At 42.2% G+C, this 25,582-nt stretch overlaps 1 protein-coding gene across 1 annotated transcript in view; it reads left to right on the top strand.

The window, feature by feature from the left end:
- Window positions 1-25,582, top strand: part of DNAH11 (dynein axonemal heavy chain 11) — a 312,391-nt gene that overhangs the window by 23,337 nt on the left and 263,472 nt on the right. Inside the window, exons 8-14 of the mRNA XM_040644201.1 lie at window positions 895-1,062; window positions 10,972-11,088; window positions 16,430-16,567; window positions 16,881-17,005; window positions 17,570-17,765; window positions 20,107-20,211; window positions 20,362-20,754. Of these exons, the coding sequence (XP_040500135.1) occupies window positions 895-1,062; window positions 10,972-11,088; window positions 16,430-16,567; window positions 16,881-17,005; window positions 17,570-17,765; window positions 20,107-20,211; window positions 20,362-20,754 (1,242 nt within the window). The remainder of the gene's footprint in view (window positions 1-894; window positions 1,063-10,971; window positions 11,089-16,429; window positions 16,568-16,880; window positions 17,006-17,569; window positions 17,766-20,106; window positions 20,212-20,361; window positions 20,755-25,582) is intronic.

Below are 25,582 nucleotides of genomic sequence, written 5' to 3'. Positions count from 1 at the left end.
TAGTGACCTTTGACTTCTAACTTAATAAGCTCTTGGAAGACCGTTGTAAATGAGCGATCTCTGAACTGTATCCTTTTTTTCCTTCATATGTTTGACCTTGGGATTCTATACCTGGAAAACCCATTTGATGATCTAAATTACCACACTCTCCATTAGTATATATTTATATAAACTATAAAAATATTAAAGCTCTTCATAAAAAAAACATGGAAGTATGTGCTGTGTACGAGTGTGTTTCAGATACTTAAACAATGAATACACACATGTACAAACGTTCACACACGTAGCTGGAGCCGACGGGCTAAGGGGTTTTTTAAACAAGGGGATCTAGTGACAGTGCCTTAGATTCTTTGTAAAGCTCTTTCAAGTGTGGACTTTCTTGTTAAACTAAAATTTGTTGTATTTCATCCAAAATTAGAAATTCATGTTTTGGAAATTCCCATCCCTTAATCAGCCTGAATGCCTCTCAAAATCTGACTGCTAAATGCCTAACTATGGGCAACTGGTCCCCCTTCCTTAACAGTCTTACACCCCCTTTCAGTAGGGGAGGTGGATCACTGCAAAATGCAGGTGGCTGAAAAGAGGGTTTCTAGATTATTACCTGGGGATTTGATTTAGGATTAGAAGGATGTGAAATTAGGGAATCAGATGTTTAGCTATGGCAAAGTAGGCATTGCCTGTACTACTAGAAAATTCTCAGGAAATATGAAAATGGGAATATGACTTTAAAAACAGCAACTTTATTCATTTAAATCATTTATAATTTTCTGTCATGTAAGTGTCCATTAACTTATTTTTTTTTTTGAATGCTTGAAAGTGTTTTTTCTTTGCAACTTTAAAATGTTCCTGTCCTGTTCAAGATGGTGGAAAGATCTTTACTGTGTTTTTACTAAGGATATATTTGTGACCATATTGGAATTTGAGAAACTGGAAAGACTTGAATTTGGTGGTACCAAAGGAGCGATTTTAAATGGACAAATCGACGAGATGACGGAAGAATTTTTGGAACTGTGTGAAGTTTTTAAACAGAGCACTTATGACCCATCTGATTACAATAATACGGTAATACTGTACCTTTGCATTTTCATTTCATAGAACCCTATAATTTTAAAGCTAGAAAGGATGAAAGGTCATAGTGATAATAGGTACTGTCTGGTACAGTCTCTCTCAGATGAGAGAGGTTAAATGACTTGCCCGAAGTCTCTTATCTACTTAGTGGTAGATCAGGGACTGGCACCTAGTCCTTTGCATTTAAAAGTTGAGAACGCTGACTATGGTTCCTAATGTAACAGTGGACTCAGTCTGGATTTGTTTCTGGCTTATGTGTATTGAAAAGGAACTTTTCACATTAACTCATTTCTGCATGACTATCTGATGTCTCTGTAACTTGTGTGTTTTATCCTTTTCCTGAATCAGTGGATAATTTCTTGGTCTATTTGAACATTTAGTTTCAGTCTATTCACTACGTATATTATTAACATGTATATTGTCTCTTACATATTTTACATATTTTATTGCTTTTTTTGTTTTGTTTTGTTTAGTGTTCTTTGTAGTTTCATCATTTCAGGCTCAAAGAAATAAGGGGAAGCTTTCAGACTTAGGTGCTGGTGTTTTCTGCCCCTCCCGGCACGTTAGCAGCCAGTGAGTTACCTGTGAGCAGCTCTGCCCCTCTAGGATAGGAATAGCTTCATTTCAGTTGTTGGCCAGGAACGGTGAGATTCCAGGTACCAAAAAAAAAAAAAATCACTCTTGTCTTCATTGTTTTATACAGAGTGTGAATTTCTTCATACAGAATGTGAATTTCTTCACTGTTGTGTTGATATTTGGTCAAATAATTGATTCTTTGTAATGCACAAGTGCAGTGAGTCCGCCGTGTTAAGGGCAGGTCAGCAAACTTAATCCTTCTGAACTGTGGTCAGCTTTTGGGAAGTGGAAGTAATGGCAAGAGGACACAGCCATGTGTGTCCTGCTGTTTTGTGCAAGAGTAGGAGGAACCTAGGACCCTGGTGACTAATAGCCTGAGCTCATCTCCAGAGCCCGGTGAGGTCTCTCTCACACTCCTTGGGCATTCAGTGAATCTGGATGGCACAGTACTCTTGCAGGGCCTTGGCTCCGCTTTCCTGAGCAACTTGGCAGAGGAGTGTGAGACCCACCGTGCGTGGGATCCTCAGGTGCATTGGAATAGTGAAGTCTGGATTTCCTCCTGATGAGAAAACCTGGCAGGTTTTCAGAGTGCCAGGGCTGGAGGAGGAGGCGAGGTTTAGCTGATGTCACTACCTTGGCAATGTCAAAGGTCCTGAATCTATCCTCTCTGCGCAAAGCCTAGCACAGTCACAAGGAGGAATACAACATTCAGTTGCTCTTGACGCACATATTTGCTTGGTATTTGTATTTTGGTATTGAGTGTTTTGAAGCCCCATTTATTTCGCAAGTAAAATGGGCAAGGCTTACTCCTTTTTCTTTTTCTTCTTTTTTTAAAGATTTATTTATTTGAGAGAGAGCACACACAAGCAGGGGGAGGGGCAGAGGGAGAGAGAGAGAGAGAGAGAAAATCTCAAGCAGACTCCCTGCTGAGTGTGAAGCCCAACATGGGCCTCGATCTCACAACTGCAAGATCACGCCGCGGGCCGAAATAAAGAGTGAGACACTCAACTGACTCCCCGCCCCCTACTTATTTCTGATGTCGGTGTCTAGGTTGAGACATCAGTAACCTGCCCTTGAAGCTTCTCCTTCATCCTCCTCTCTGATTATTTTGCTTTAGAACCTAGAAGCTCCTTGACTTTGGGCCTTAATATTAAAATATTAATTAACTAAAAGTTCATTTAATTGCTTTGCTTACGTTGAAGAGCTTTGCTTTTTTTTTTTTTTTTTTTTAAGATTTATTTATTTGTCAGAGAAGGAACACAAGCAGGGGGAGTGGAAGGCAGAGGGAGAACCAGGCTGTCCGCTGAGCAAGGAGCCCAGTGCAGGGCTTGATCCCAGGACCCTGGGCTCAATACTTGAGCTGAAGGCAGACACATAACTAACTGAGCCACCTAGGTGTCCCAAGCTTTGATTTTTTTGAATGTATCCTGGTTATCAGTGTTGCCTCAGAATGTTGCAATGATTATATATTTTTAGCTTAATAAACTTTTTATTTGGTGCTTTTTAGCTGAATTCATTGTATTGATTTTTATGATGAATTCAGTTGGTAATTTTTATGAGACATTTTTCTCAAATTACTTGCAACCTAGTTTATTCATACGGGTATATCCACATGCCCACCCGGTGTCCTTCTCCTCCCACTGCATAAACTTCTGCATGTTCCTTGGTCCCCATTGAATATATGCTAGTGCTAACATAACAGTTGGGTGTATCATGACTTTGGTATAATAATGGTTTAAATATGTTTCAGTAAATTAAATAAATAATTGATAATTTGCTTTTGGATATGCTAGTATTTGTTTCAATCAATCTCAAGCCTATAATCAGGCAAAAGAGGTGTGCCGCTGTGGTCTGTTTACAGGACATAGGGATTTTCTCAGGTGTATCCATAAAAATATTTTGGAGTTTTTCAATTATTTTTGAATGGAAAGATCACTTTGGGTATTTTCTTTGACTTTTCCCTATGGAACTTTTGAGATTTAGCCAATTATGGCGGAGAGACTTGGATTATTTATTTTTTGTTGAAATTGATTTGACATATAACATTGTGTAGACTTAAGGTGTACAACTTGTTAATTTCATACATTTGTGTATTGTAATGTTCTTGTCGTTGTAATAATAATTAGCACCTCTATCACACTACATAATTATGCTTTTTTTTAGTGGTTGGAATCATTATGTTCTAGTCTCTTAGCAAGTTTGATATTAAATGAATGTAGACACAACATTATTGTATTAAAATAACAAACTTGCTAAGAGATTGGCTTTATTGTTTGTATTTAATAGCTAGTCAGGTAGCTTTGCTCACGTTTTGAGGTGTTACTTGCTTAGTTATCTGGAGAAATTTAATCAAGGGTGTGGCTGTTCATGAGAGTAACGTCGTGGCTCCACTTAGCCTCTGTTACAAGGAGTCCATTAATACTTACTGATCGATTGCTGGGTGCCAGGAATTGTGCCAAATCTTCACACATTCCTGCTTCATTCTCACTATAACCCTGAGAGTGACGCCCAGGCGGGTGATAACAAGCAAATTGCCTAAGATGACACCATCCCCTGGGAGTGGAACCGGTTCTAGCCCCAAACTCTGAAGCCCAGGCCCAGCACTCTCTCCCCTACGCCGCTCTGACTCTTCAGTATTTGCCTCCCTTGTTGTCTCCTTGTTGCAATGAAGGGAATAAGTTCATCTGGGGAAGGGGGGCTGTGGTTGGAGGAATTGGCCTGAGCACCTGTGCCCCGAGGTGGACTGCTTCAAGATGCAGTGTGTCTTTTCCTTCTAGTCTGTCATTATACCAGAATCTAAAATACATTTTCAAAGTTATTTAGTTAATCTATGCTGGATTGTATTCCAGTTCCTCCAGTTAGTCCTCTGTTCTGTTCTAGTCTACTGAATGATTAATTCTTCTATTACTATATGTAGCATTTTCTAATTTTCGTGATACAAACTTGTTAGCCATCTACAGGATTTTCATATGTCTCACCTTATTTTTTAAGATAAAATTGATTCTTTAAAAACTTGACATTCTTTTGGAAACATAACGTGCAAAAATGTAGTCTCCTTCTTCTAGCCCTGCTTTTTCCTTAATCTTCCATTTTTTCTCCCCAAAGGCATCTACCATTATGAGTTGCTTGCGTAATATTCCAAAGATACTTGGTTCATGCATTAGCAAATCCACGTGTGGATTCTTTTGTGTTCTGCTTTTGCACAGATAGCCTTCTCTACACATCACTTCATATTTTTGTTGCTTTTGTCACTTAATATATTTTGGCAGTCATTTTGTATCTCTACAAAAGCATTGCCTACTTTTTAAACAAATGCGTATTATTCCATTGTATGTACTGTTTACTTTTAAATGTTAAAGTAGTAGATAACATTCTTAAAAGATAAATTTTGGAACTTCTGCTTCTGGGAAGATGAAATAGATATACTTTTCCATATACCTTTAAGTAGGACTAAAGCACTGATTACTTTATATAAAATAAACATAAGACTCTGTCGGATTAAAAGAAGGCAAATTGGCTGGGGACCTTCCTTCTTACCTGAAATTTACCTAGACAGGGAGCCGGATACACTGGCGACCTGGAAACACCAATGGGCACAGACATAAAATTCCCCAGTAAAAGCCTGATCTCTCTTAAGAACGGGGCAGCATAGTAACAAAACTTATAGACACAATCTCTCTAGTTCAGCCAAACCCTGTAGAAGAAACTATGTCCTACTCCCATTCATGCCAGCAAAGACCAGGTGGGGAGCCTAGACTTAAAACTAGTCTGGGGACGCCTGGGTGGCTCAGTCAGTTAAGTCTCTGCTTCTGGCTTAAGTCATGATTCCAGGGTCTTGGGATCAAGTCCCACATCAGGCTCCCAGCAGAGACTGGAGCTCTGCCTGCCACTCCCCCTGCTTGTTCTCGTTCTCTCTCTCTCTCTCTTTCTCTCTCTCTCTCTGACAAATGAAATATTTTTAAAAAAGTCTCTAACAGGTGCCTCACCCCCCACCCCACTGGGATGGTGCCAGAGATTGGCCAGTTAGCTGTGATTGTTATCCTGGCTGGCCACTAAAGAGCTCACTCTTTGTGGAGTCAGTGGAGACCCCATGGGAATCCTGGACTTTCTTCCTCATCCAGTAGCATCCTTACCCCCCTGGGGTAGTGTCAGAGGAAGCCTACTGGAGAGTCAGAACTTTGACCATGGCCAAGTGGTAACCAAATCGCCTACACTGTGGAATCTGTGAGGACCACATGCAGAACTTGAATGCCAGCTACAGTGAAGAGCTCCCCACACTTAGGTATTAATGGTTGCCAAGTGAGAGCCTGGACTTACATCCCCATCTGCAGTAATGAGGCTGGAGCAGTATCGGAGAAAGTCAGCAAAAACAAGTTTTAAGATCCAGTGTCTCATAAGGTAATATGAAAATGTCTAGAGTCAATTGAAAATGACTTATTAAACCAAGAGCCAGGAAGATCTCCTCTGAATGAGAAAGACAACTAATAAATGGCATTGAGATGACAGAGATGTTAGAATTATCTCGCGGGTTTTAAAGAGCCATGCTAAAAATGCTTCAGTAAGTCATTATGAACATAAACAATTTTCAGCAAATAGACATAAACAAATGGGAATTTTAGAACTGAAAAATAGAACAAAATCCGGGGAAGCACGGGGAGTAGGGTTCAATGGCAGAATGGAGGGATAAAGAATTCCGGAGCTGGAAGGTAGAGCAGTAGAACCCCCTCAGTCTGAACACTAGGGAGAGCATAGCCTGAGCCTCCGGGGCCTGTGAGAGTGGACTAGACCTGGCATTTGTGTCGTCGGACGTGGAGAAAGACCGTGAGGCTGAAGGTCTCAAAGAAATAACAGCTGAAAACTTCCTGAATTTGGCAAGAGAGATAAGCCTACAGAGTCAAGGGGAAATAAGAACTCAAAGCAGAAAGGTAAATCCAAGGATAAACCCAGAGAATTCTATGCCCAGACACATAATTAAACTTTAGAAAACCGAAGACAAAAAATCTTCAACAAGGAAAAACTTGCCTAAGGAGAAAAACGCTTTGAATGACAGGGAATTTCTAATTAGAAATCATGGGGGCAAGAACGAAATGGCAAAATATTTTTCAGGCCCTGAAAGAAAGAAATCTGTTAACTCAGAATTCCCTACCCAGTGAAAAAGACCCTTCAGGAGTTAAGGAGAGAGCAAATTCTCAGAAGAACAAAAACTAAGGGAATTTGGCACAGGTAGCCTGACCCTAAAAGAGCAGCGAAGGAAGCTGTCATTACAGAGAGGAAAGGATAACACAGGGAATCCTGGGACACCAGAAAGAATAGGGTAAGGAAAAATATGTGTAAAAATAATGGACTTTCCTTGTCCTCTTGCTTTTTCTAAATTGTTTGACAGTGAAAGCAAAAATTAGAATACTGTGGTTTTAAGTGTATCTACTGAAAATATCTAAGACCATTATATTTTAAACAGAAGAGCATAAAGGGATCAAAATGGAGGTAAAGTTTTTCTGTTTTTACCTATTTAAAAATTGTGGTAAGACGTGTTATAGTTTGTGTCCATTTTTAACTGCACGGTTAAATGGCGTTAAGTATATTCACAGTGTTATAAAATCATCAGTATTATCCACTTCTAGAACTTTTTGTCATCTCACACGAAAACTCAGTGCCCATTAAATGACAACTCTCCCTTGCCCCCTCTCCTCAGTCTCAGGTGATCTCTGTTCTGCTTTCTGTCTTTGAATGTGTTTATTTTACTTATCTCATGTTAGTGGACTGATACAATGTCTTTTGTGTCTGGCTTATTTCACGTAGCATAATGTCTTCAAGATTCATCCATATTATAGCATGTGTCAAAATTTCATTTTTTTTCAAGGCTAGATAATATATATAAATGCTGAAATTCATTCATTTATTGATGAGTACTTGGTTTGTTTTTACCTTTGGCTCTTGTGAATAATGGTGCTATGAACAATAGTATAGAAGTATTTGTTGGAGTCCTTTCTCTTTAGGGTATGTACCTGGGGTTAGAAATGCTTAATTATGGGCTCAGTTGGTTAAGCTCCTGCCTTCGGCTCAGGTCATGATCTCAGGGTCCTTGGATCGAGCCCCACGTTGGGCTCCATGCTTAATGGGGAGCCTGGTGGAGATTCTCTTTCTCCCTCTCCCTGTGTCCCTCCTCCTCCCCCATGCGCTCTCACTCTATCTCAAGTAAATCTTAAAAAAAAAAAAAAAAAACTTGATCATGTGGTAATTTTGTATTTAACTTTTTTTTTTCTTAAAGGTTTTACTTATTTGAGAGAGAGATCACCCGTGAACACAAGTGGGGATGGGGGGGCAGGAGTAGAGGGATAGGGAGGAGCGGACTCCCCCTTGAGCAGGGAGCCTGATGCAGGGCTCAATCCTCCTCAATTTGCGTAAAGAACATCTACCAAAAGCCTATAGCACATGATACGTAAAGGGTCTTTCTAAATCCCAAACACGTAGGGTATATTCAGCGGCCCACTCAACGTCTGCGCTTAACTATTTGATAGATGTCTCCAAATAAACTTGCAAAACTGAACCTCTGCCTGTAGCCAAACTACTCTTCCCGGGCTTCTCCGCCTCCCACAAGGGCACACGTGGTGGGCTCCGCGGTGCACAGCCTGGGAGTCTTTCATGATCTGGTTCTCTTATGATAAACACCAGGTTCTGTCAGATAAACCCTGAAAACACAGCCAGACCTCCTCTCGGCCCGGAGTGACTGCGTTTGCCCTGAAACTGCGTGCCCAGCCCCTTCCAGGCGCTCTTAGGGTCCATCCTTCCCTCGGCAGCATGAGTGCCTTTTCGGAGCGACGTCAAGCCAGCACATTTCACTAGCTAAGATTCATCAGTAATTTCCCACGTCACTCATAGGGGCACTTTTGCAGTTGTCAGGATGAAGAAGAAAATGTTTACAATGATCCTCGAGCACTACCAGCATATTGTTGATGCTTTAGTAAGTATTTCTTGAGAAACAGCTCTGTGCTCTAAGAACCCCATGGAGTACTGGCGCTGTAACTGAAAACTAGAACTCGTTATACTCCCAGAGCTAATCCAGGGGAGCGTGCAGGTAGGCAGTCACCCTGGGTGCTCGGTGCTAGGGTGTCTAAAGTACAGAGTGCTGGGAGAGCATTTGTGAAGGGCCCCTTGCCAAAGGAGGTGCAAGGAAAGTGAGAAGGTAACTGGAAGATAAATAGAACTGAAAAACAAATAGAAATGAAGCAGGTGAAGAGTAGGTAAAAAGAAAGCGATTAGTGGGAAATTGTATCCTGCAGAGAGAGAGGATGTGACAAGGCAGGTGTGGCAGGATCCTGTGTGTAACACGTTTAGTGTGTAAACGGGGGAAGGTGCTGGAATAGTCCAGAGCAGTCGGTACAGTCCAGATCACATACCGTTCTGTAGAGTATGGTAAGACTTTGAGACTTTATCTTAAAAAATAGGGATTATGAATTGGAGAATTAGAAATCAGAGTGACAGGACGCCTGGGTGGCTCAGCTGGTTAAGCATCTGCCTTCGGCTCAGGTGATGTGGGATCGAGCCCCACGTTGGACTCCCTGCTCATTGGGGAGCCTGCTTCTCCCTCTCTCCCCTGCTCGTGCTCTCTCATTCTCTCCCTCCCCCCCCAAATAAATAAAATCTTTTTAAAAATTAGAGTGACATAAGATTTCTATTTTAGAAAGCTTATTTCAATGGCACTTTGAGGAATTATTTGGAGAGACAATAATAGAGACAAAAAAAGTAGTCGGAAAGTGGTGAGTGAAAATCCAGGTAAGTGGCGATGGTGACCTGGACCAGAGGGGGACTTGGAAAGAGGAAGCGTAGTGGGTGCTCAAGAGGTGGTTAAGAGAAGAAATTGATGGCACTTGACCAGGAGAGAAGGGAGCAAAGGAGATGGCCGAAATTTCTGTTTGGGTATTTTAAAAGAGCTGCTTTATAGAGTAGATGATGAATTGAGATTTGTGCAAGATGGGTTTGAATTATCTGTGGGACCTGATGGGGAGAGGTGTCATTGGCCATTCTGAATTTGGGGTGAACGAGTAAAACAGTTGGAGGGAGAGATAGTTGGGATAGAGATTTGCATTTTCCCCTCGCTGAGATGTTAACTACTAAGTGTTTAAATAATATTGGAGCGTCTTATGTTGTAAGTTTCTTGTTGCCATACTAAGAGGAGGGATAAGTTAGGCTTGTTACGACTTGTTGGGAGGCTGTGTTTACTTTTAAAAAGTCAGTGATACTTGAATGAAGAAATTGTCTCTCATTCAGACATGGAGACTTCCTTGATGCTAAATATAACATTGTGGTGTATGACACACAGTGTCCCAGAACATCACCATTACATTTTGTTCTCAGGGTGTGTTAGAGTACACACAAGGGGGCAGTCCTTCGTAGAAACATAGAAAACATCGTGGTTGCCAGGCTTTAATTCTGGTTCTGCCAATTAGCAATGGTGTGACTGTGGGCGATGATTTCACTTCTCTGAGTTTGTTTTGTCACCTATAAAATGGAAACAGTATTACCTACATCATGTGTTGTGCAAATTGAGTTAATAATGCAAAGCTTTTAGAACAGAAGACTGAATATTAGCTGATATGACTACGGCTGTTATTGGTAGATGAGGCTTAATTTACAGAGGTGACAGAGGACCTCATCATGTTAAATGTGTGGTGTGCGCTCTGTGGGCTGTTTGACTGGAAAGCCCAGAGTGTGTGTGAATTTCTGGGACTTGTTCACTGACTTGCACTGCCCCGCAGATGATAGTGACTCTCTCATGGCTTCGTTCTTTTGGACTATGAGAGCGGGTGGTTGGTATTAGGGAGAAACGGGGCGTTGGTAACTGCATAGTAACGCACTGGGAAAATGGAAGAGCATTGTGTTTCATCTGTATCACTACCGACCTGTGATTTTACTTCTCACCTGAAGAAATAGTGTTGCTTGGTAGGCTTTCTGCTCCACGAAAAACAAAACTAAAAGCTTTCCTATTTAAACTTACACTGAAGGTGTGATGAGAATGGGTTCTTTTTGATTGGGAGAGGGCAGACAGACTGGTGGGTCGGAGCGCTGACGCTGGGGTCTGAGCCGGTGAATAGGACGGGGGAAACGTGGGCTGGCAGCGCTAACGGCTCCGTGTTCCTCTAAGGCTGCCATTGTGAACAGTTAGTCAGATACAGCTCTTTCTCGGTCTTCCCTGGAATCCTGCTATCAAACACGCGGTGGGAGAGACGGGGCGAGGGAGGGCGAGTGGGGGAGGCATGTCTGCCTCTGCGATGGCTATTTTCACTGTTGGACACTTTCGAGTAAACTATTTCCCTTTGAATCTTACAGGAATTTGAAAGTGATTATGTTGTGTTTAAGACCAAAACTTTGGATTTTGACAGAAGGCTTGGAACGATTCTTTGCGAAGGTTTCTTTAACTGCAACGGTTTAGAAGCTGCATTTAAGGTTAGTTCTGAAGAAGCTATCATTAAAAAAATACTTTACTAATGAATAATTTTGGCTGGGAGGTGAAAGGAGTGGATATGTTCCTTTTTTGACCCAGGTAAATGATAAACTAGTCACATTCTGTTTATATTCACCTCACTGAATTAAATTTTACATTACGCATGAATGAATGATGTTTACTTGGGACAAGGTCAGTTTTAGGACTTCGGACTATTGATCTTATCTCAAATTCAGTGTTTTAGCTCTTGTTACCTTGAGAGCGAGTTTGGCATAGCCTCTGAAATCCTGATTCAAAATTAAGCCACCGTGAAAAGTGAAAAATACCTATTAATGCAAGATTTTCTCTCTGCCGTTATTTACATATGTTGGGTTCACCTGCCCACTTTATTACTGTGACTGAAACAAAGAGCAGTTGGTCTAATACATTCCATCAGGCATAAGACCGTTGGTAATCAGACTCACCATTATTTTGTATATAAATAGGGTGCTGCCCAAAAAATGATTCCACCGATGATATAAGAGTCCACTTTGAGATGTAAAGACATGAAGAAACGTTGGACAGAGAATTAAAGAAATGCAGTTTGGTATTTATGTATGCCAAGCTGCATAAAAGAAACACATCTTCTTAGCCCTCCCAAATGGACGACTTAGGATGTGGGGAAGAGGGACACCATGTGAAACTTGCTTGTCAAAGCAAGTAAGTTGTAAAATCAGATGACATCCCAAAAGAAGAATAGAGGCTTCTGTTTCCGAAGAAACACCCCTAGGGGATCATGGGCACAATTCATTGAAAGTGGCGGTACAAGACAATAGAAGGGACCCAGACTTTATATGGGATGCTGTTTGAATTTGACCTTCAAATTCACCTGATTGCTCAGGTGGTGGTGGAGGTGAAAGGGTCTTCTGGCCCCAGTCAAGCATTTTAACACAGAGAATTTGCAAGGATCAGGGCCTGGGTGTTTTAGTCAGGGACATGTCCGATTCTTGATGTCAGGTCAGGTCTTGACCGCAGGGTTGTCAGTTCAAGCCCCACATTGGACTCCACACTGGCCATGGAGCCTACAAAAAAATTCATAAGGATCAAATAGTTCTTTTGTTTTGTAAGAGCTGGTAGGTGAAACTGAGATGCCATTGGCCAAAACAAAATATATAGCTTATTATTATAAAATTAAGCTGCCTGTGATCCCATCTCTCAGAAACTACTTTTTCTTTGGCTACATATGTGTATATGTATCCCTTTGACGAGAGTGACATCAGAGGCTTGACCCTCTTTGGTGACCTTTTTCACTTAGAATTGAATCATAAACATTTTCTTGCTTTTATAACAGAATTCACTATTTTGTAATGGCTCCATAGTGTATCATACTGTTACTGGACCTACTTTGCTTTCATGCTTTTATAAATAACAGGAGGAAAGAATGTAGACTGCTCCCCTTTACAGAGGCTCCTACTTTTTCTAATTCAAGTTTCTCTCCTTCCCATAGCACAGCTGTTGATAGGGATTCTGTTCTAGTACACGCCACTTATTTTTTCTAAACAACTTTATCTTTTTGTCATGTTTTTTGTCTTTAACTTTGCACCTATTTGTATCTTGTCTGTGGAAAAATACAGCGTGGGCCCCTGCCTAGTAGCTGTGCAGGGGTGGGACGTCATCTCACAGTTTGTGTTCTATTTAGATCCCCTTCTTCAGTGTCTTATAAAGCAGACATCTAATAACTGCTTGAGGTTGGGGGGATGGGCTGGTAGTCAGAGCACTGGAATGACTCACGGATGAGGTTTAAACTGCAGGAAAAGTCGTGGTGGAAGAAAAAAATTACAGGATGGCATGTGGAGGAAAAAATGATTTCTACCGTAGGTACAGAATGATGAACTCCGACCACGTGCCATTGGGTCCCAGGGAACAAATATTTGCGGATGGTTCTCTGGAGACCATGATTCATGCCTGCTCTCGGCAAAGACATGACCAGGAAGGGCCCTGGGACCAAACACTATTCTACTGGAATATGAAACTGTAGTTTAAAGCCTATAGTGCTGGCACTCGATAAAAAACAAAGCAAAACACTAATGGATGTTTCGCTAAAATTTAGTGTGTCTACATGAAGCGAGACTGATGTCTAGGATGGAGTATCCAGAAAAGTCTTCGGGCAGTAAAATTGAAAGCCGTAAAATTGTGAAGTGTAAGGTGGTTCAGGTAGCAACAGATTTAAAATATCTTGGAAAGAGGCGAACCCAGGAAAAATATAAATAGGTATTACTTGAGGAGTGGCAAAGGCATTATGAAAAGCCATGTTATGGAGTGAAACTGAGGAGTCGAAGAAAAGGTAGACCGTACAAATCTCAAATGGGACGGTCAGGGAACAAAGCCTGTGGTAGGAGTCCATTTTTAATCTTTGGAGGTTGATATGAAGGAAGACGTCCATACTCTTCACAGAATAGGTCCACAGGACCCTTGTTCTCTTCCCAGAGGGTAGTGTTTCTGTGTGATGCTGGATAATTATGACAATGTGTACTACCTAAAAGGTTAAGGCTTTTCTTACTACTATTTTGTGGCTTTACAGCCTCCCCAAAAGAAGATTTTTTCTGTGTCTTTTCTCTTTTGTACTTGGAGTCAAGTCCCACTCAGCCTATCAGGCAGGCGAGATGCGATGCAGCTGGGGAACTTCTGGTATTTCAGTCGTGGTCAGGACATTAAGTGTTTGAAAAGAACACATTGCGAAGTAAATATATTTCCCTGGTGTCGGTGGATTGCACCGTTAAATCTGTGAGTCACTGTTTGCTTTTGATTGTTAACAGGAAACCCAAAGTCAACAAAAGAGTGGTTGAAAGAAGAAAGTTAATAAGCATTTTCCTTGGGAGCAGCTAACCAAGCAGGTTTTAAAATATTTAGCAGTTTCTCTACTGGTTATAATTGATATTCCCCGGGGGGGGGGGGTGGTGACAAATGTGTCTGAACTGATCTCTAAGATATGGTTTGATTTACACTTTACTTTGTACATTTTTTATTGTGTTTTTTTTTCAATGAATTTAGTTGATGTAAATATTTAGAGAACGTTAACAATGAAGCTGTTTTTAAAGAAAAGTTTTTTACTTAAATTCCCGTATAATTCATATACAGTGTCACATTAGTTTCAGGTGTATGGTGCAGTGAGTCCACAGTTCTGCACGTTACTCAGTGCTCATCATAAGTGTACCTCTCTGATCCCCGGCACCTATTTCACCCATCCCCCCACCCACCTCCCCTCTGGTAACCCTCAGTTCTCTATAGTTAAGAGACTGTTTTTTGTTTCTTTTTTTTCCTTTGCTTGTTTCTTAAATTCCACATACGAGTGAAATTGTATGATACTTTTCTTTCTCTGCATGATTTGTTTCTCTCAGCATTATACGCTCTAGAGACATCCATGTAGCAAACAGCAAGACTGTATTCTTTTTTAGGGCTGAGAAATATTCCATTGAGTATACATACACCACTTCATTATCCATTCATCTCTTGATGGGCTCCTTCCATATTTGGCTATTGTAAATAATACTACAGTAAACGTGGGGGTGCATGTATTTTCAAATTAGTGTTTTCATATTCTTTGGGTAAATACCCAGTAGTGCAATTACTGGATCGTACAGTAGTTCTCCCCTTAATCTCGTGACGAACCTCCGTAGTGTTTTCCACAGTGGCTGCACCAGCTTGCATTCCCACCAGCAGTGCACAAGGGTTCCTTTTTTCTCCACATGCTTGGCAACAGCTGGTGTTTAAAGAAAACAAATTTTGAGGAACTCCTATTATTTCCCTAAGAGGAGTAACAAAAGTTTCTTTTTGGCCATGTAGCTAACGAGGCCCAGACCGTGGTGTATGGTTTTCTGCCATCTTGATGATATTTTACTTTGAGGAGTTAGAATTTTTTCTCTTTTTTTAAAGATTTTGTTTATTTGAGAGAGAGAGTGTGCTTGAGAGAGCACAGGCAGGGGGAGGGGCAGGCAGAGGGAGAGGGAGAAGCGGGATGTGGGGCTTGATCCCAGGAACCCAGAATCATGACCTGAGCCAGAAGCTCAGGACGACGGAGCCGTGCAGGTGCACGAAGAGGTATCTTCTTGTAAAGAAATCTCTACATACCAGGCCTAATAACTAACATTGTATGAAGGCCACACACAGCAAGTCGAATAATTTCCAGTGGCACGTTGCTGCAGAGAGCCCGGTGCCGGACTGCCCGGGGTCAACTGCCGACTCTGCCGCTGGCCGTGTCAATCTGGAGACGTTCCTCCCTCTCTCACCTGAAACCTGTAACAGCAATTTAAGGCCGTTAAAATATAGTACCTGGCCCCTTGTCAGCTATCTATGAATACTGCTTATACAGAAATAAGCATTTTAATCACATTATCGTGCTTGCCAAGAAGGCTGCCTCACGCTGGCACACAGGATCCCCACGGGGCAGAAAGTAAGGCGGGAGGCTAATGGGATTCCAAGGTTAGGCTGTGCAGGCGGCTGAGTTTGTGGAAGCTGCTGGGGAAGGTGAGTTTGCCTCTGGGTGGGGGGCATCGACTCAGTGAGGAGAGTTTCAGGACCTTTACTTTTCTGCTCGCATAATGTGTTCCTTTTTCAGTCCATGTGTTTTGTTTTGTTTGTTTTTTGGTCTCCCTACTCGTTGGCTTCCTCTGCTTGTTGGTAGTTCTTGCTCACTCAGAATTTTGCTACCATAGGTTCAGCCTGCCATGCCCTGGTTCTCTTCCTGAGGAGGAGAGAACGTCATTAGTTCAAGGCATCAGTTTGAGGGTAGGACATTCCTGTCAAAGGAACTGTCAGCCTGTGAAGTGGTTGTCCTTGCAACAGGTCACCACTGCTACCCCAGGCCACGGTGCTGGGGTGGCTGGGTATGTGGCGTGGAAGGTGGGCTGCCAAGGACAGGACAGTCACAGTAACTGATCGATTCGGTGTAATTATTAGCGGTGTGACCTGGAGGTCCTCGACGTGGATATTCTACATGGAAAGAGTACATGTGTAGGAGAAGAGAACAAAGAAAGACGGCATTTTGCTTCTGATTTTATATCTGCAAAGCATCTTCTCAAACATTTCCTGGCACCCAGCAGGAAGAATTAGTGTTATCTGTGAGCAGGGATTGCTGACAGATAGTAGTTAATTTCTGACTCCTCTCATTTTCTGCTGAGGAAGGGAGATTACATTTAGTATTTGTTTTATTGGAAACGTGTCTTGGATTTGGAGCTATTTCAGGATTCTTGTAGGGTTCTAGATTTTGCTTTAACTCGAGTCACGTAGGAGGTTTAATGGGGGAAATAACTGAGTATCTGTATTAAAAATCCACAGATCTTAACCTTTTAACTTCGATTTTTACAGCTGTTGACCATATTTGGGAATTTTCTAGAGAAACCAGTTGTCATGGAAATTTTCAGCCCACATTACAGCACACTACTGCACATGTTTAACGCAGAGCTGGATATGTGTAAGCAGTTGTATAACGAGCACGTGGAACACGTAAGTAGGGGGTGAACTCGAGCACATCCCCAGCGTCGTTTTTGTGGGTAATGGCCATCAGCTAGAACTTTATTTAATGATACCTAAGATGAGATAGGGACAGTAAACCTTTTATGCCTCGATTTAATTGGTTTCCTTATGCAGATGAAGAGCCTGCTTTAGGACCATAACTCTACTAACCAGGTTACTTAACATTTACATGTCATGTCTTTGTGAACTGTGAAACCACTGAAATGAACAAGTGCTTTAAGGTCGGAATGCACTCTGATTAAACATCCCCTTCCTTCCTCTTTGCCAAAATACGATCCTGCAGATTGAACGTGGGGATGTAGTTCTTCACAGGAATATGCCATTTACCGCAGGCAACATCAAATGGGCTAAAGAGGTCTTTGAACGACTTCAGACATTTCGGTCCAACTTGGCATCTCTCCGGTATTTGTAAGTTATTCGGCTTATTTCATGGCAAAATTATCCTAATGAGACAGGCAAGTTTTATAGAGGGCAGTGACCTGTTCATTTTAGCACTTGGGGAGTCATTGCCCTATTTAACACTTTTCCTTGGCTGAGTTCATTGAGAAGGCTTCATCCCCATGGTTTTAGAATACATTCACTGGGACTTTTCAAACTTCCATGTGTTTCCCTGTCGTAGGTCCTTACATGTTTTCTTCTCACTTTTCCTTTGCACCCATAGTATGTTGGTAGTTTTGAGTTCCTTTCTTAGTAACTAGCACTCTTTTTTTTGCAGATTGCTGTACTTTCCTCGTCTTTGTAGGAATTGGTAACTTTCTGCTATTGACATTGAGTGGAACTCTCTGGAGTGCCATTCATTTCATAATGCTATCTTTTAAGGCAAAGACCATTTGGAAGCATTATTTGGCCTTCCTCATTTCTATTCCTCTTTTTTATTGTGCGTTTTATTATACTTTCTATTATATATTTCCTTGTAAAGTAGTTAAGCTGAAATCTATTATGTAGGAAAGTAGAAAAATCCTATTCCTACAGATTCTTGGAAAGTCCTGATGATGCCCTAGTTTATCAGAAGTATATTGAAATGACTGCCCTGCTAGACCAATTTGAAAATCATATCTATAATGAATGGAAAAGTAACGTGGATGAAATCTGTGAATTCAATTTGAATCAACCTTTGATTAAATTCAGCGCCATAAATGGACTTCTCAGTGTCAACTTTGACCCAAAGGTAGGGGTTTGGTGTTTTTAAGTTGTTTTATAGATGCCATTTTTATTAAAGTATATTCCTGATACTCCCAGTCATTTATATTTAATTTTGGGAGAATGTCAGTCCTATGAGGATTGTAGCTGAAAACAACTTCTAATAGCCCTTTGTTTTAGAGATTTGTTTCCCAAATGCTATTCTAATTACTTTTTTTTTTTGCCTCATTATTTACCACTTCTACCTTTACTGGATAATGAGCTGAGAGGAGGGTGCATTTCATTTTATCTTTGTGTTCTGTGTTTCTAGCATAGTGTTGGGCCCTTGGTAATACTTGATGAACGTTAGCTCAATTGAATGTAATCATTAGTCTTTTATAAGAGATTTCTGGCTTGAATTATATTTGTAGCATATACCAGTGTTTTTAGTTAATTAAAATTTTATCATGTGAGATTTGGGGAGTCCACAAAAATGTATGGAATGAGAATATTCTTCAAAGGGACAATAAATTGTAGTATGTTGGTTAAATTGGTAATTTTTATAAAACAGTTTTCTGAAAAATGTAAAACAGCATGTAAATGCCCCAAATAGTAGGAACAGTTAAATATATCTAGGATGAAAATTACCTTTATGGAATATATCTTCTTTATCCTATGATAAGCAACCTAACAGAGAAATTTCATAGATTCTCTGTATAAGTTTATATTTTCTCAAAATTTCATTACATGTTATGTAATAATGAAAGTATAGGAACTTTAATAGCAATTATATATGTGTCTGTATGTATATATTTATATATAATCTCTATGTGTGTGTATCTGATAAATGATATATATGTAGGTACATATATATATTTTAACCTGTCTCCAACTCTGAGAGTTTTGGTAAGGAGGCACAAAATTAACTTTCTTTTCTATTTACATAAAAGAATATGCTTTACAGGAAAGGGCAAACATATGAAAATATCTATTTGTAAGTTGCCATTACAAAAACTATTAGTAAACATTTGGTTAATTTTTTACATAGTGAAGATTATATGCTGTTTTTTAGCGATTGCCCTGTGTCTTTCATGTTAGTTCGAATGTGTGTCTAGATAGGAAGTGAGAAAGTTAGCCTCCCTGGATCTGTTTGTCATAATCTGCACCCAAATTCTCATCTGTTATCCTAAGAGAGTACAAAGAATATCATCATTTAATTATGTTTACAAAACTTAGCACACACACATATAAATATATGATTGAGAGAACTTATGATGCCTTCTACCTCTGATTCCGTAAAATCAACTTAAACTGAATTCCTGAGATGTTGCAGGGATAATTCCTGTGATTTTTTCCTGAAGGGATTCTAAAAACACAAAAAGTATGGTACTAATTTATCTGTGGTATGACAGTCTAAGGAAGTCAACTGGTTTACCTTCTAAACACGTTAGCAGTCTTCTCCTCACAATCTGTGATTTAGAGGTCTAGTCACTTCTGCTACAACATGACCTACACATTCCTAAAAATCACTATGTTATGAAAGATCGCACGATAAAAAGTACAGCGCTTAGGGGGAAAATGGGGGTTAGGGCTCTTGTGCTTAAAAGCTGTCAGCAGTGCAAAATGGGAACCTAGGAAAAACAGCGTTTTATACATTTTTAAATGGCTAAATAATACATAAATACTACAGTAAATATGACACTTCGCCTTGACAAAGACTGAAAGTTAGCTCATGAAAGTGGGTGTTGGACAGGTGATGATTTGTGCGTTACTGTGAAGTGATGGAAGGAGCGCTATCTGCTAGGAGGCAGGAAGTTGTACCCCTGCACGTGAGTGGGCGTGGCTCGCGGTACTTGAGTGACCTGAGGTGCTTGGTGGCTACGGGCATATGAGCATTTTGCACATTTCTAAGCCTTTCAGTTGAGTTGGCTGCAGTTTTTAGCACTTACCTAGTGTTTCTTGCTCATGAAATTTCAGATCAGCACAGACAAAATTTATGGTACGCCCACAATGCTAGTCTATCAGTTGTATTGAAACAAATTTATGTTTTCAAAACAAACATTGGGACAGAAAGACAGTCCTGGAAAAAGATGGAGGTCCATGTACAACCTTCTGTCTCACAGCTCAGTGTGTACATGTTGCTGTCTTTCGCCTGAATTCTTTCTCTGGCGGCGGACCACAGGCATAAATAACATTATTATTTATACTTCTGTATCGTAAGAACGTACGATAATTGCTTTTAAAAACCATATGAAACAACAGCTTCTTCACCTTGACAATTTGAAAATATTGTAATCATTGGATGAAATTTTAAGTGTTTGGATTTAACACATGTTAAAAGAGAATGTCCTTCTTAAAATACATAATAATCCTTGATTTTGTTTTAATAGCTCATGGCTGTTTTGAGAGAGGTGAAATACCTTTTGATGCTGAAGAAATCCGACATACCGGATTCAGCGTTAGCCATCTTCAGAAAGAGAAACACTATTTCAAAGGTGAGTGTTTGTAGATATTAGGGCGTTTTTTGAACAGAAGGGCTTGGATTGGTCGTTATGACCGTGTAGACCTGTAATACTTCAGTGGCTCTGAGAGAGGCGGCTTTACCACATTTGGCACTTTTTGTTTTGGGACTTCCTTTTGCTCAGTACATCGGAAATCTTGAGCTGCTTGTGCAAGGATATAATAAGTTGAAGCAGACGCTCCTGGAGGTGGAGTACCCTCTGGTGGAAGACGAGCTGAGGGCCTTGGAGGAGCACCTGCAGGCAGCTGCGACGTCGCTGACGTGGCAGGATGACTGCTGGGGGTACATCGAGAGGGTGCGGACAGCCGCGTCTGAGCTGGCACGCAGAGTGGAGCGCACGCAGAGCAACGTGACGGTGATCCAGCAAACCATGAAGTCTTGGGCGGAGTGTACGCTCCTTCCCAGGAGGGAGCCCAGAAGAGAGGCCGTCTTGACTTTGGAGGACAAGGGCGATCTGTTTACTAAAAAATACAAGCTAATTCAAGAAGATGGCCGCAGGATACATAACTTGGTGGAGGTAATGGCTTTTAAGGTTTGGAAGTTGCAGGAAGATCTTTTCAATTAGTTGAGAAAAGAGCAGACATCCTCACCCTAATAACGTAGGATTCTTTGACTGGGCCTGAGGGAGCTTTATGTATGGTTTTGTTCAGCATTTAAACTGGAGGAATTGGCGTGGCTCGCCTACAATTTCTGCAGCCCTTGCTTGTTTTCATTCCTGAGGGAAGAGATTGGAATGTGAGATATATGGATGAAAGAGAAAGCCTAGAGGTGGGATCCTGTCTTGGTCCTAGCTCCGTGCTCTTTTGGATGCTGTTTATAGCTAGCACGGTTTGTGGAATGCCTCTGGGTACGGGCCAGCTTGCCAGTGTCTCCTCCTGCAAGCCTCTCAACCTCTGAGGACGGACAGTATTCTTCTTCTAACTAATATTTGGGTTTCTAAAAACAGTAACAGGCACTATTCTAGAGTTGTCCATTGCAGAGAAGTCAAAATAAAACAAATGAAACAAGGCAGGAAAGGAAAAACAGACACAACCAAACAAAAAGTCCCTTGTCTCTTGGACCTTACATTCTAGTTGAAAAAGGTAGAGTAAATACCCTATACAGAATAGGTCAACTGATCATAGGAGAAACGGTGAAAACTAGAGCAAGTAGGATAGGGACTCATTGGTTTGGGGTGTGTTTTATATGAGGTGGTTTGAAACGCTTCCATACTAAGGTAGCAGTTCTGCAGAGAACTGAAAGAATGAGGCCTGTGGCTATCAGGAGAAGGATGTTCAAGGTAGCAAAAAGTACAGAAGTTCAAGGAAAGAACACGGTTGCTCTGTCCAAGGCTCAGTTAGAGAGCCAGCGTGCCAGAGCAGAATTTGCGAGGGGAGTAGTAGTAGTTGATAAAGCTTGGAAGGGACTGAGGACACGTACGTGGGATTGACAGGCCATCCTGAGAACTTGGGTTTTTGCCGTGAGGTGAAATAGCAGCCAGACTCTGTCTGCTCAAAGGCTAGACCTGTTGAATGTGAAGCAGAGGGGAGCAAGGAGGTGGTAGGAGGTAGAGAGACCTTTGGGAGATTATTTTAATAATTCAGGTGATAATGGCCTGGGTCAGAATGGTAGGGATAGAAGCCGTCATGATGGTTATATTTTGAAGGCAGAGCCAACAGGATTTGCTGTGATGAGTCAGGAGACAAGTCAAGGATGAGCTCAAATTTTTTGGTCTGAGCAACAGGAAAATTGGAGTTTGCCTTTACTGATAAGGGGAGAACTGTGATAGGGCAGATTTTGAATGGAAAAGAGAGGCTTTGGTGTGGGCCATGTTGGTTAGAGATGCATGCCCAAGGGGATATTTTGAGTACGCTGGCACTGCAGTCGAGGCTGGAGTTTGGGGTAGAAGTCCAGGCCGGTGACACAGAACCGAGAGTCAGGAGTATGTATGTCATGTGAAGCCATGGACTTCGATGAGTTCGTGTAGGGTTTAATCGTAGCTAGAGGAGAGGTCCAGGACCTAACCTTGAATCCTCTCCGAGGCCAGGGAGAAGGGGAGGGTCCAGCATAGGATGCTGATGAGGAGGCCAGTGAAGCAGAAGGAAAATCCAGAGAGCTGCTGTCCTGGAAAGCAAGTCAAGAAGACATTCCAAGCAGGGGCAAGCATTTGACTTGGTCCCATCCTGATTCAGGACCTGAAAGTGAGGGCCGAGATTGGCAGCCAGATGTTAACCCCACGGAAGCGGTTGGTAACTGTGACAGAGCTAACTTGATACAATGGAAGCCAGATTGGAATGGCTGACAAGAAGGGGAGAAATGGCACCAGAAAGCCACTCAGCTCCTGAAGAGCTCTGAGGTGGCGGGAACTGAAAACTCCACATTGTCTGGGACGTGTCAGGGATGGGGAGGATATTTTTAATGTTGGTTGGTGTTTCTGAGTGATGGTATGTTGATTGGAATGATCCAGTGGAGGGGAAATAATTGTTGGAGGAAAGTCCTGGAAGGAAAGGGGTTTCATAAATACATGTGGACGTTGGCTGTAGATAGGAACTTGGAGAATTTATCTGTAGTAGCAGGAGGAAGGAGGCAGAAGACAGGAATGTGGAGCTCACAGGGGTGCAGCTCCAGTGAGGGAGATGGGGGGAAGTTCCTTTTTCATTCTTCTTAAGGATAAAAGGATGGGAACAAAAGAGCATATTCTGTATTTCCTGAGCATATTCGTTATATGGAATCATCTCTGTAGACCGATGCAGTCCTCAGACCATGACACCCTCCTTTGGGCAGGGCACCAACAACCCTCACCACACACACACACACAGACACACACGCACACACACACCCGCCATCACAAAGTACTATGGCCTGGGGTTTGCCCCAGTGGAGGTCGGAAACTAGGGTTTTTAGTTTTGTGTCTTCCAGAAACCAGGCCTGAATTTCCTCATGCGTAAAGTGAAGACACTTGTCTCTAGGCTAACTCAGTGGGAGAATGAACAACGGACTGTGGTTTTCCTGCTGAGTAACCAATCATGTGGTTTAGTCTTCCATCATCATTCACGTCTTTAGGAAATATTTAAGGGGAGTCTCCTATGGGCCCAGTACCCGTTTAGATTCTTGAGATACTTGAGTGAACAGAATAAAGAGCCTTGCTTCCGTGGAGCTCCCGTCCCAGAGAGAGCGGATGGAAGGCGGAGATGGTAGAAGTGGTTGAGCGTGTAGAACAAAGGTGAAGTTAGAGCAGGGCGCAGGCGTGTCGGGCTGGGCCGGGGTGGGGTTTCAGGCAGCTCGATCAGCACAGGCCCAAAGGGAGGAGGTAAGATGAGAGTCAAGTTAGAGTCAGCGCGGCGGGCGGTGGGAAAGGAAAGGAATATTCCAGGCAGAGGAAAGCAGCCCCAGGGAGGAGGGTGCCCAGTGCTGGGTGCAAAGCCGCTGAGGGAGCAGCGGGGTGCAGAGCACAACGAGCTCAAGTCAGACGCCCGCGGGCTGTGAGGAGCGAGTGGAAGGGCCTCAGGGCCTTCGTCCGGACTTCGGCTTTTACTCTGGGCTGCGTGCGGAGCTCACTGCAGGGCTTGGAGGAGAGGAGAGTGCGCCCGATCTAACTTTGGGAAGAGAGGCTGCCTGTCGTGTGGGAAGGTGCGCACAGGGGAGGCGGAGGGCCTGGTGGGTTCCCGTGGCAGTAAGCTCCGTGGCAGCCGCGTGGTGCCCGGACGGGGCCGTGAGGATGGAGGTGACAAGGAGTGGTTGGATTCTGGATATATTTTGAGTAGAACACACTGTCTCCTCACAGGCGGGATGTGGAGCTTCGTAGAAGGAGACATTGAGGATTAGTGTAAGAAATTGGTCCCCTCAGAGAATAAGGTCGAAGTTTTTCTACTAATAAATGGACCTATTCTTGTTTCCTCAAGTCAAAAACTAAGCAGCTCTGGAGTCCCTGTTCTCAGTAGGTGAACAGAGGAGAGGTTGCAACTTGAGAGAAGTCAACTTCAAAACAGGGATGAAATGATTGTTTCTAGAAGTTGTATCTTCTCAGGGATTGTTTTTTCCCCATTGGCATCAGCTCGTGATTTTGAACCTGATTCTCAGACTACCTCTGAGGAGTGTCATTGAGGGAAAGCTATGGAAATATTGCAGAGAGTAGGTCATTTCTGCTTTTTCATCATGCTGCACCCTGCCCGGCTGGGGGGTCCCAGGAATAGTTTGCAGGCAGAGTCTAAGATAGAGAAGGGTGGAACCATGGAAGATTGGGTCTGGAAGGGACCTGAGCCATCACTGAGCGACCCAAAGCTCTTCTTCCCTTTTTCTCTTTATATTAAATTGTTGGAAATAAAACAATTATTATAAATGGCACTGCAACTTCAGAGGGGAGGGGGGTGGGGGAATGGGATAGACCGGTGATGGGTAGTAAGGAGGGCACGTATTGCATGGTGCACTGGGTGTTATACACAACTAATGAATCATCGAGCCTTACATCGGAAACCGGGGATGTACTGTATGGTGACTAACATAATATAATAAAAAATCATTAAAAACAAACAAACAAAAATAAATGGCACTGCAGTATATAAACTGGATATCCTGGGATGAAAAAGTATAAACAATGAGGCAGTCACAGGTACTGTACTGTGATAGGTTTGCAAGAGCCCTACCCTGGGGAGTCAGAAGTTCCTGCTTGTAGTCCTAGCTTGGGTGCTAACTTCCTACTGTGTGACGCTTGGTGTGTTGTAGGTCTTTGTTTTTATATCTTTGAAATGAATAAACTGAACAAGATGGCCTTTAAGGAATTTTTTTCCTAGCTCTAAGATCTATACTTCTCCTTTCTAGTGCCTACAAAGGAGCCAGGACTGCTCTGTACAGCTGCCCAGGATATCTACTGCACAACACACAGCTCCAGGGGTGTGGGCCACATATACCACAGATATATACAGATGTGAATGGTTCCCCCTGGATGGGCAAGACAGCACCCTTGAAAGGAAAGGTCCTTAAATTTGTTGAGGGCAAGAAATCCCTCGAAGAACTTTACAATGTTGGCCTGATTTTATCACCTCTGTAGTTGTGGTTCTTGCATGTAACACATACCTTTGAATTGTGGATCCTATACCCACAGTGGTAAATAATCAAAGAAAGAGCAGAGTATCGTCTGCCTTATCAGCTTTCATTCCAGTGTCTCCTTTTCTCTGTGATGTAGTTTCTGCCTTGGGCATCTGCCCTCTGGACTGTATGGACTGTACAGCCATTACCACTCAGAAAGGTATCTCTGGAGACAACCCTTGCCTCCCACCTCACCTTTTCAAATCTGTGTCCCTAGTCCTGCCACACCGTATGCGCAACCTCTAGCAGTCCTAAACCGTGTTCATGTCTGACCTTGGCAT

This window comes from Ursus maritimus, unplaced genomic scaffold (assembly GCF_017311325.1).
Source record: "Ursus maritimus isolate PB19 unplaced genomic scaffold, ASM1731132v1 scaffold_3, whole genome shotgun sequence".
Taxonomy (NCBI): Eukaryota; Metazoa; Chordata; class Mammalia; order Carnivora; family Ursidae; genus Ursus; species Ursus maritimus.
Note: the sequence above shows the minus strand (reverse complement) of the source record. Positions and strands in the feature narration are given on the sequence as shown.